The following is a 12,612-nucleotide window of genomic DNA, read 5'->3' as shown; positions in this document are numbered from 1 at the left end:
TTTGTTGTGCTGAATGATGAAGGTGCATTTTCCCTCCAGTTTAGGTCCTTATTTGGAATTAACAGGGAGATACAAATTAATAGCTGTTAAAAACTTCTCTTGACATACTAGGAAGGATTTAGATATTATTTCTATAGAAAGGCACATCTCTGTATGCAGAGATAAGAGTGCAATTTGAGTTATTTGTTTTATTATTTGATGAGAAAATATCATGAAATTTACACAAAACTGATAAAGTAATTCAATATTGTTTGAAGAGTTAACATGAAATACTCATTATTAATCACTTTATATGTATCTGTTTTTTAATTTCTCCATCCAGTGTCCACTGGAATATGTACTGTTTTACAGGCTTATTTTCCAGATGTTGACCATGTTACTTAGATGGACAGAACTAGTCTGTAATGGACTTGAACCTAGAAACAATGCCATTTGGTTTGAAATTCACTTTTACAATTATGGTAGAGATTTACTATTGGTGCTGGGATTCAATATCAAATACATCTGCATGTATTCTCTCTATATGCAAGAAAAACTCATTCCTGGTGCATTTTAAATTCACATAGTCTGAATTGATTTGAACTTGCTTTTCTGAGCAGATCTCTGAGTGACCCCTTGATTCTGACATTAATAGGACAAAAAGGCCATATCCCAGACTTCTTAACATTGAGTCCAACACGAGCTGTATCTGCGCTAGACACCTTTGTTGACCTGCGGGCACATGAGATCCAGTGTATTTCACATGTACATTTTGCGAGATAATGAAACTAGATCCTTCAAATTTGACTACATGCTTGAAGCCTGGTGACATGGATCAGTAGACATCTGTGTCTAAGTCTGAAGATCTAAATTTGATCCCCAACCCCTACAGGGTGGGAGAGGTGATCTGACTCCCATAGGTTGTCCTCTAACCACCACATCCATGTCGATGTACACACGAGGTGCTCCCGTACACATATGAAAATAGTTTACAGATCTTTATTTAAACTCATACACACAGTGTGGGCATATTTGGCCCTGTCTCCTCCCCCACTTTCAAAATATCTGCTGTTTCCTGTGATTTGGGTCACCTTTACAATTTTGGATTTTTAAGAGCACAATACTTGTTCATCCAGTACAGGCAACCTGCAACGTTGTTTCTAGGAAAGATTCAAAAGAAAATGCAACCTTCTGCTGTTCCCCTTTCAATGTGAATGTCTGAGTGTTTCTGCTACACCTATGGTGCCTAGATAGCGAACTCAAAACTCACCTTGGGGCGTGGAAGTATATTCCCTATCTACTCAGTGCTCCCTATGTTTATATCTGGAGTGATCCTTCTTTCAAGATTGACATCCCTTCCTATGACTCTAACTCACTCTCTTCCTTGGTCCTAATAGCTTCAAGAGATGAGTCAAGTAATTGCCTGTTTTGGGAAGGAAGCATCTGGGGTTCCCAGACTAGATGGCTCACAAAAGAGTTCCAAACTGGTAATGGGAAGATCCAGGTTTCAGTCTGGGCTCTCATCTCTCAGCCTTCAAGGGACTCTGTCTCCTCCCTCCTTAGCTTAGGAGTCTTGCAATGCCGGGAAGACCGTCCTGTGCTCTCTATGCTCTGTTTTGTTTTCCTTGTACTGCTTTGCCAGTGCATTATCACGATGCCTATCAGCAGAATTGTTTTCAGAGCTAACGGCTTTTATATTATTGCTCAGATTATTAATAAAACTTCCACTATGCATAAAGTATTTAGCCAGCTTCTCTTATGAAGTACTTTGTAAACACTGTAACTAATTAGGCCAGGAAAAGAGCAGGAAGGTAAACGCTCCCTTTCCTACTCACAGATGGCAGCAGCACTAAATGGCTTTCTAGCATCGAGAGGTAAGTTATGGTAACTGCAAAACCCATAGCTTCTGCTTCCACTTTGGGTGTCACAGTCTAGGCAGGAATAACCACTATCATGGTTCCCAGACATTTTAGTTGTCGTGAAGCACTGGACCTCCCCATCTTTGCCTCTGGGGAAATTCTTCATGGAGAAATAGCTGACTCCTGATATTGCAACTGTATTAATTATCACAAAGTGCTGAAGAAAATATTAACTGTGGAGGCAAAAATTAACATTCTAAATCCTAACCACAGTGTATTGGACCAAAAGTAGATTATTTTGCAAAAATGCAAAACAGGTTTTGGTCACCTTGGCTTTAACTCTGACTTTGTTTTGAAGTTGGATCTCAATTTTCTTTTCATGCCTCTGTCCCTGTCTCCAAAGTTTCCTACTCACATTCAGAGGCTGTCATTGGAAATAGCAGCCTAAAGAGCTTGGAGGTCTCCTTGGACTCTTTCGATAGACTTCAATTCCTGTTTTCTCATTAGAACATTCATACTTTTGTGCCTCAGTGGGAAAGATCAATTATTTCAATGTCAGTGGTGGTAATATTACCCCTAAGATTTAGCAATTTTCAAAGATCTTTTAACTTAATTAGAAGCATTTGTTGTAAATTGAATTAAACCTGTTAAAAGTGCAGTGTGTTATATTAAATGCAGAATATCCAAATTGGCTAAGGAGGCACAATTTTAAGGAGAACGTTCCAGTTTAAAAATGGTCACATTGCAATAAACAGGAAATTGTTCCTTCCATCAGCCTTCTGAAAGTTAAAACAAAAATACTTAAAGATTTTATCCCAGGTAAATATATATGTATAGAAAGACATCTTTGTATAAAACATATATAATTCATACAAATTATTGAAACATGAAAGATAAAGTAGAAAAGACACATTATAATAGCTTAAAAATAAACTAATAATATATTAACATAGCTAATTAATATACTAACATTAATACAATGTCCAGTAACTAATTGTAATTTTATAGTAATTAACTTTTAATGAATGCCTCCTCTTTCATAAGACATACCTTCTAATCCTCACATATTTTCCCCCATTCTCTTGAACATGTGATCACCATGAACTCACCCAGAGAATGCCAACAAGTCAAAATGGTTAATGACACAGCTCCGTGGGTTCACTAGGTTTCCCTTAACTGACCTTTAGAAAATCCTCAAGGTAGTTTTCAAATGTCTTAGGCACCAGGAAAAGATGAGGAGAGGGGCTGGGCTATTTGAATATTGAAAAGGGTATATTAAAGGATACGCTAGCTAATGGAGGCAGAGCCTTATGTGGACCGGAACACCATTTGATTTTAAAACTCTGCTAGGTGTTTGGGGGAAGGCTGGCTCAGAATCTTCTGAGGACATGTGGCCTTGTTGACACTTTCATGTCAGGCTATACGACTCCCAAACTGTGAGTAAGGATTTTGGACATTCTAGGAGCCTTGGATCTAAACCTCCTACAGACACTAAAACCTTCGAGTGCTCAGGTCCCTACGAGCATCCATCCTGCTGAGTATCCTCCCCTACTGACACCCTCACAGCCTTTGGCATGCCTACATCCTAGGAATGAGTGGCCAGGAAAAGGTTTACCCATGCTCACGACAAATGTGAGTTTTAGGAAGGTTTGACTTTTGCAGGGGAGTGTGGGGACTTTCATACATGAGAGCTGTAATCCCATGATTTCCAGTCCTATTTCTCACCTCTCCAACTCCTTCTGGGTAACCTCTTCAACTCCCTCTCAAATTCATAGCCTCTTTAATTTTACCAACTAATGCATGGTCTTTTCCTTCAATATGTCCAGTATCCTTCCATCTTGGTAACAGGTAGAGCACCTTCCAACTCTGTGAAAGCTAGTTTTGAATGAGGAGGCTTCTAGCCAGTTCCAGTTTGACTCCTCTAAGTCCCGTGTTAAAAATGTGTGGGGTCCTTAATAATAGGGATTTGCCTTCAAGTTCTGGAAGACAACAGAGACCAACAACATCAGTCTACCTTGTTTGAGAATTTTCTTGAACTCTGCTGACTAGACTGGATGTTTCCCATACTCAGTATTGGTATACAGTCTGTGACTCTTGGGGAGAGCATTATCACTCAATGTAATGAAATTATTGGCCCAATATATGTATGTATATATATATGTATATATGTATATATATATATATGTGTGTGTGTGTGTGTGTATACATATATATATATATAATATTATATCCTACTGAATCCATTTAATGTTGCTTGTATATATAGGTGTTTAGAGACTAAGGCCTTATCCTTGGGGAAAAGAGATTTGTTTTTCTCTTCCAACAACCATTGGCTACTGATAGCTCTTATCTAGGGGTGGGGCCTTGTGAAATTTACTATCCACGTTGGCATGGAACCTGGTTATTTCATTATGAAGTTCTTGTTTATGCAGTCATATCATTGGGACTTTTAGGGTTTAGTTTCCTTATCATGTCTAGAAGATAATGTCTCTCAGCTGCCCTCATACCCTCCAAGAAGACAGACTAATACTGTTGCCTTTGCTTGCCTCCCAGAACTTGATAGTAAGATCTGATTCCTGATGACACCATACACTTTGGACACAGACCTTGGAGGAATCAAACTGGAACTGATCTTGAAGCCTTGTGTCTGAGGTCTAACTCTCACAGTCTTGGAAGGTGCTCTAAAAGCTGCCAAGAAAGAGGAACAGTTGGTAGTCCCACCCATCTATACAGCCCAAGAAACACAATGGCAGATGTTGTAAGTTATCCCCAATGGAGCAACTGTAGCACTTTTATCTTGGGGGCAACCAATAACTTTCTACTTGGACTTTAGGTCTGCTCCACAGTCATATCTGGTACTGCAAACGTAGTTAACTACCCATGACTCTCTAGTCATTGGTCATTGACCCTAGAGGAGAATGCACTAATGTGAGTTTCCTACATAAATATTATTCCTAACTGTATGCTAAATACTTATCTTTATATCCACAGATGGCTGAATTTCTCACCCATTATCAGACGCAATATTAGAATTTTTTCCCTTGGTACTAAGGAGATGACTCAATGTGCACAGTGTTTGCCATGTTAGCATGAGGCTCTGAGTCTCAAACACCCACATAAAAGCAGAAGTGAAGGGTCCTTATAGCTCCAGATATAAGGATGTTACGACAGTTGGCTTTCCCAGGCTCACTGGCCATTCAGTCTAGACAAAAGAATGTGTTCCAAGTTTGGTGAGAGGTTCTCATATCCAAAAATAAGATGATGGTCCAGTGAGATGGCTTAGTGGGTAAAGGCACTTTCCACAGAAGCCTGGTGACCTGAGTCAAATTCCCAGAACTCACATAAAAATGGAAGGAGAAAGTAAGTTTTACAAAGTTGTTAAATGAGTCCCATACACATGTTGTCTCACACACACACACACACACACACACACACACACACACACAAACGTAATAATAAGTTGTTAAAATAAATAAGATAGATTAAATCTATTGTCAGTTAAAAAGAATAGACTTTAATCTTCTGAGAACTGTGGAAGGGGTGAGAGGGGCTGTGCCTTGTTCCCTCCACTACTGCTTTCATAACTTCTCTTCATTTTGGAGAAGTCAGAGAAGTTCACTCTGATTCAGGTTGACATGGGAATTTGTCGTTTCCTCATAGCATTGTATCATCAAAGCACGTACACAGTGGCTCAGTCCCACACATTGGTGCTTTGCACTAGTCTGTGTCTGTTAATGGACCTAAAATCCAATGAGTAGATGGCAAGGCCTCTCACCGTGTGAGACCTTGCCATCTACTCATTGAACAACCTTCATATTCCATTGCTGCTGGGACAAATTGTGTATACCTGTGACTTAGAGCAACAAAGAGTTCTAATTTTGCACTTCTGGAGGAAGTTTCTGGTAGAAATGAAAAGTTTTCTAGAGGTGCCAAGGGACAATGCTTCCTTGTTCTTTCCCCCACTCTATAATTAGTCTTAATTGCTTGGCCATCTACATAGGCTACAAATTCAGACCAAGGTTTTATATGCTGCCCTCTTGTTGACTGTCCCTCTGGTTCTCTCTATCTCCTTGACTGTCGTCTTCCAATCTTTGAAGACCCTTGTAATTACAATGGGCCCATTTCAAATAATTTACAATAGTCTTATTTTAAGCTGTAATTAAATTTTCTTTTGCTGCTTAATTCACCACTGTCATATAATTTTTCACAATGACAGATGGGACTTAAGGTAGGTGAATATATATATATATATATATATATATATATATATATATCTCCAATATCATAGGGCCTGGCATGACATACACATATACACATTCAGTGATGATCTAGGAGTCACCAGAATTCTGCAAAGGAAGCATCCCTCCTTTCAGGTAACAGGGCAAGCTGCAGAAAGACTTCCGGTGTCTCTTGATCTTGACTTTTCTGTGATAAACTCATTCAATAGGTGATGGGGGAAAAGCCCTTATGGGAAGACAGGAACACACAAAGAATATTCTTGGCTGCTGGCCATGTTACCTTGAGCAAATCATGTAACTGACTTGTGCTTTAGTTCTGGTTCTGTATCACTGGAGACACTTAGATGTGACTTCTGCATGTTCTTTTCTGCCTTCATTTTATTTATTTCAATTTGACATCTTTAAATATCTTCCTTTGGATGGCTCCTTGAAATACTGAATAACAAGTCTCAGAAAGACTCAGAATCATTGAGCATATTTGATTTTTCAAAAAATGATAGATGACAATGGGACTAGAGGAATCACTCGGTTGATAAAGAACTCATAAGTGGCATCTGAACCTTCGTTTGGATCCTCAGAAGTCATCTTAAGTCAGGTTCAGTCCCATGCATCTGTGATCTCGGCATGCCTGGGATGAGAGAGGAGACAGATACAGCAGAACCTTTAAGCTCACAGGTCAGTTAGACTGGTGTACACAAGGTAGAAAAATAAGACGTCCTGCTTCAAATAAGGTGGAAGATGAGAACTGACACAGAGGAATATCTGTGACCCTCACACACCCACACAGCCACACACAAATACATAAAGGCACATACCCACAAATAGAAAAACAACCTCTTGATCAATAGTGATAAAATTAAAAATGACCCAATGAAATAAGTATTTATCTGCAATCATTAAATTTTTTTAAATGTCACATGTGGATTTTGTTTAGTTGTTTCAGAAAGGACTGGAAATTTTAATGCCATCTATTAGTTCTGGTTTTAAAATAAAGGCTATCATGGCCAGCTGATGAGTCTTTATGGTTCACCAACTCCTTAGGGTTTATGCTCACTACAGAGGAGAGTTTAAGAACACGTTCCATGCTTTTCCTCCTCTAATGTTTTTTATTTTATTATTACTATTACACTGATGAATTGTAGAAATCTTGCTTCATTTCAGGTCTCTATAAAGGTTGGGCATGCAAGGGAGATACATGGGTGTCATAATTAATGTGGCTAAAGTTCGGAGGCATAGGTTTCATTTAAGAGCTGAAGACTGGTTGGCCTCCTTATTCCTCACTCCCTTTAGCAGCTCCCTCCTGAGCAATGGGAGCACCATCCGCATGAAGCAAGGAGGGGCTGCTGACGTCAGTGTGATTTTCCAGGGATCTGTGTGCTCCATGACTACTTCATCACCAACAAATCAATTCACACTCTACGTATTACGTAGTGTACCCCAGGGGTGGATGCCATTTATTGTCCTCTGGATGCTCAGACTCTGTACATAACTGGGGAGAATCGTGGAAATGTTGATGGGAATAGTAGTCAAGGACAGGGGGCATCTTGTAATTGTGCGTTACATGGTCACAGGTCCAACGAAGAGGCTATGGCAAGTCAACTGAGAGCATGGTCTGTGGAGATAGAATGGTAGATGTCTAACTCTATGTAATTCTATCTAATACTCTAACTATATGGGACTCGGATGCAAACTTTACATGATTATAAGGCATAAGCTACCATACATTGTAATATAGCATCATTTATAAAACTATGCCTCACTAGCCTCTCTAATACATTTTAATTCCTATTTTATTTAGAATTACATAGCATCATCAGTTCTTTCATTAATATCAAATTTCTAGGCATATAAATGTTAAGCATCGGATTATTAACTTCTAAATACTTTGAACCCACACGTGGGGCTACTATCATTAAACAAATGGAGACTAATATTGATTTGTATTAATGCAGAACAAACATTTGTTTTGAGTGGCATGTGAATGTAGTTAATGTAACCTGGGTTGTCTTTTTTCTCAATCAGATGGCTTACATGCAGTGATTTGTTTCTAAGTAGGGGTGGGAGTACTTAATTCATGAAGCTAACCATGAGTGTGGCTTTGGGGCAGTTTCTGTGCACAAGGACTCAAACTGTTTAGTCATTAACATCAACGGATGTGAGAAGAACAATGGAAAATTTCACTCATCCAATAAGCTTGCATCCTTTCTGCTTTTGCACCATTTGGAGTTTTCCAGCTTTCTGCAAACAACACAACATGAAACCTGCATCTGATTTCTCCTTTCTTTGAAGAGGCCAAACAGCGATGGAATAATTAGCAGAAGAGATCATGTACAGGATATTTTTGCTTTGAGTGGTGTAGCAAGGTCTGTGTTTCATTTCCCACGGTGGAAAAGGAGTAAGGTATTCTGGGGTACTCTTCTAAGAGACTTCAACCCTGACAGTATCTCTGTGTGTAACCAAGGTCCCCTGAAGGGTGCGAGCATGTTTGTGTGTGTGTGTGTGTGTGTGTGTGTGTGTGTGTGTGTGTGTGTACTATTTCTTCACTGTTCTTCATGTGTGTGATTGAAAGGCATGCTCCATGCTCAGTACAAAAGTGGGTGGCAGTCCATCTCTCCATGAAAAACACTCAGGGAACTGTCAGTGTCAGCATTGATGCCTTGTTACTCTCTGAAGACCAAGAGGTCACTGCCTTGTCCCTATTTGTCGATATTCTGATGTCAAATTCATGTTTCCATGACTTATCTTCTCTGCCCATGGCATGCGTGTCATTGTATCTGACAGTCTTCGGACAGTGGTGAGCTTTGTTAAATAAAATCTTTCAAATGTGCCCATGGATTCTACACTGTTCTGTTAAATAATAAATTATTTTGACTTTATTTGTGTACACTGGTGATATATGAAATTAATGATATTTTAATGGCATATAAATGATTTAGTTCATTTTAAATAACAGATAAACTTAATTTTTGTCACTTTTGGTGTGAGTGAGTGTGTGTGTATGTGTGTGTGTGTGTGTGTGTGTGTGTGTGTACATATATGTATGGTGGTCGTCAAAACACCTTTTGGGAGTTAACTCATTTGTTCTACCATGTGGGTTCCAGGGACAAATCTCAGGTTGTCAAGTTTGTTATCAAACTCCCTTACCCGCCAAGCTATCTCACTGGTGCCAATAAAAAACCCTACTCTTAAGAATATATGATATTGTGGGCTGGCGAGATAAGACAGAATATACTTTAAATTTTCAAGTTGTTCTAGAAAAATTAAATTTACTGTGTCCAATTGTTTCTTTCTCTACTTCATGATGTAAGTGTGTGGCTTAGTGATGTCTGTATTCTCATTGCTGGTCATCTGATCTCAGGAATGTTTCATCTTGGAAAGCCTAAACTGTGACCCATTGTCCAACAGGAAAGGATTGCTTTTTGGATACCATTCAATATTTGCTTCTCCTGACTTTAATTGTAATATAAAGGCCATGTAGCTGAATCCCGTAGTTTCTGTCCTTTTGTGACTGGATTATTTTACTTTAATTGTTCTCAAGGCTCATGCACATTGTAGCATCTGTCAGAAGTCCCTTATTTACTTAATGTTGGACAACCCTTTATTGTGTATTATCGGGTCCGTTCCCATCCTTCATTCATCAGTTTGTGTGTGTGTGTGTGTCTGTGTGTCTGTGTGTGTGTGTGTGTGTGTGTCTGTGTCTGTGTGTGTGTGTGTCTGTGTGTGTGTCTGTGTGTGTGTGTCTGTGTGTGTCTGTGTGTGTGTGTCTCTGTGTGTGTGTGTCTGTGTGTGTGTGTGTGTGTGTGTGTGTGTGTGTGTGTGTGTGTGTGTGTCTCTGTGTGTGTGTGTGTGTGTGTGTGTCTGTGTGTGTGTGTGTGTGTGTGTGTGTGTGTCTGTGTGTGTGTGTATGTGTGTGTGTCTGTGTGTGTGTCTCTGTGTGTGTCTATGTGTGTGTGTGTGTGTGTGTGTGTGTGTGTGTGTGTGTGTGTTGCTTTCATGTCTTGTCTGCTGAAGATGCTGCTACCAGGCAGGGATGTGGGTCTCACATTTCTGCTCTGCTCTCAATCCCTCTGGGTAGAATTCATAATTGGGATCGGCGAGCCAGATGGTAATTACAGTTTTTAATTTTGGTATTATATACACCATACTGTTTTCCATAGTAGTTTACTGTTTTTATGTTCCAGTTAGGGCTCGAGAATTCTAATACCAATGCCTGAGATTTTTTTTTTTCTGTCTTATTGTTCTTGTTGTTTTAGTGGGGCTTGGGAGGAGGATGGATTCCTGTCTCATGACTATCATTATCAGCACCCTAACTCACGTTTACCCAAGGTGACTTCAGTCATCCACTGCAACCAAAAAGAACACAAATGTGTTTGACTTCCAAATGCTTAGAAATAATTTCATATAATTCTGTTCTTTTGGGGGTATAAGTAGGTCCCGAATTTACCCATGATTCTTTGCTTGCAGCCGCCCCTCAGTTGCAGATGGCTGTGGATCTGGAAGATTGTCCAAGCACCTCCACTTTGCATGGATGTCCTTATTTTCAGAACTTGAATTATCTCAATGGCAAAGCCAGAGCTTCTGGTACCTCCTTCTGATGATGGCCTCTCTCTGGTTCCTGAGGCTCTATTTACATTACCTGGGCCAGTGGCTGTTCCTCTGGGTCCTGTCAACTCCAGTTACAAAGTAAGTGCTTTCCTCTGCAAGCCAAAGGGGTGTATTTTCATCTTGCGAGGGCAAAGCAAAGTACATAGTACCTTTCCCCATTAACCTGCTGGACAACCCAAAATGGAGGCCTGGTTTGAAGAAACAGAGAAGTATTTACCTGAGAGCAAAGGTTTTTTATTGTATTTGCAGTTTTAGGCTGTGGGTGGCTCTGTATGTACAAATACTTAACACGTGCACCCATAGTTATTAAAAATTCAGCACATTCAAATATGTCCTGACGTCTGAGCGAGACCCAAGAAGGAACTTGGCAAATATGTGTTTGTTCTATTTTGATTTTATGAGAGTGACACAGGCTGAAGGTATTTCAGAAGTAATGTGCGTCTGGCTGATTTATCACCATACTCAGAAAAGCAAAGACGGCCTCTTCTACAAAATGATGAATTCAAATAATAACCAAACTCAAGCCCAGACAGCTTTCTGGGCCATTATGCTGTGCTGAGGGGCATAGTATTTTAAAGGTTGTCTCTCCATAAACATGATTCCATAGACACTCAAGATAGACATAGATAACACCACAAATAAAGTTCATTTTCTCAAATGCAGACGGTACATACATGTGTAGAAGCACATACATGTGTATATTTTACATTAGGATGATCATGAAAAACTGATGACTTTGTGTAAAGAAATGCCTATGTGTATGTACGCACACAGAGATTTTGATTCTCTCATGAAATGGAGTAACTGAGATTGGGATATATTGTCAGTGTGAAATGTGTATGAGTCGAATAACTGCATTTGCATGAAGGGAGTCCTGCATGGGTATATTTCTTTGTATGTCTCTATATCTAATCAACTACCTACATGCTTATTATCTATTTATCTACATTTATCTGTCTATATGTACCTTTAATGTATATATATATATATATGAGTTTATAAACACACACACACACACACACACACACACACACACACACACAATCTCCTTAGTTTCCAAAGTAAAAGATATGTGTGCTAGCCTGAGCTAATTACTTCTTACTAGTCACACTTTTTAACCTTCATTAGTAAAGGAAGCTTTGTTAGTTGTCAATAAGATGATGCAGAATATTCCAATAGTTCATTTTAGTCAGTTTCCTAAGCAAGGGGCTAGAAATAGTATAACATTTGGGGGTCCATTGCCTAGATCCACAGTCCTGCCTCACACAGGAGCTCCAAGGCACATCTGGCCACTGGCTCTATCCGTAACAACACCAATAATGAGCACTAACTTTGCCCTCACTCTGTCAGGTCCTATGCTAAGAAATCAATATCATTCTATTTCATATCTATGACAACACAGGAACAAAGCATCAACCTTTTTTGAAGAAGTAGTCAAGGAATGGATAAAACCTCTCTCCAGTGGAGTTCTTACGATTCACAAGAAGGGCGAACTGTGTCCCACACAGTTTTCCACAGGCCAAATTGGAGAGAGATCTTCACATGAACACAATTCTCACAAGGCAGGGGCTGACGATGTCAACACCAGACTGGAGGTGGCCTGAGTTACTGGCTTGAGCTGTATTTAACCCACAGGGCTGGGACGTATGCGGTTAGCCCCAAGCTATAAAATTTCAGTTGTTAGTGATGACTGTGTTTTTGATGTTGGAAGTCACTCCAAAAAATGCCATAAGCAAAATCAATACACTTCAGCCAAATTCTGAAGGCTCATTAGATTTATGTCTATCTCTCAGTTTTACAAGGCACTGACTCACTAGAAAGTTCGGTAGTGTATTTTGCATTTAAAATTGTCCACTAATATGTCCCGTGTATTGCAGAGAATTTCCTGGTTTACAGACAGCTCTGAGTGGCTCAAACAACACGCTCAACAT

At 39.5% G+C, this 12,612-nt stretch overlaps 1 protein-coding gene across 1 annotated transcript in view; it reads left to right on the top strand.

Annotated features, from left to right (window-relative positions):
* The window catches only part of Ofcc1 (orofacial cleft 1 candidate 1), a 284,030-nt gene that overhangs the window by 181,857 nt on the left and 89,561 nt on the right, over window positions 1-12,612 (top strand). Inside the window, exon 13 of the mRNA XM_032884243.1 lies at window positions 10,541-10,759. Coding sequence (XP_032740134.1) covers window positions 10,541-10,759 — 219 coding nt within the window. The remainder of the gene's footprint in view (window positions 1-10,540; window positions 10,760-12,612) is intronic.

The sequence above is a fragment of the Rattus rattus genome, chromosome 14, assembly GCF_011064425.1.
Source record: "Rattus rattus isolate New Zealand chromosome 14, Rrattus_CSIRO_v1, whole genome shotgun sequence".
Classification (NCBI taxonomy): domain Eukaryota; kingdom Metazoa; phylum Chordata; class Mammalia; order Rodentia; family Muridae; genus Rattus; species Rattus rattus.
This window is presented reverse-complemented; position numbering and strand designations above follow the sequence as displayed.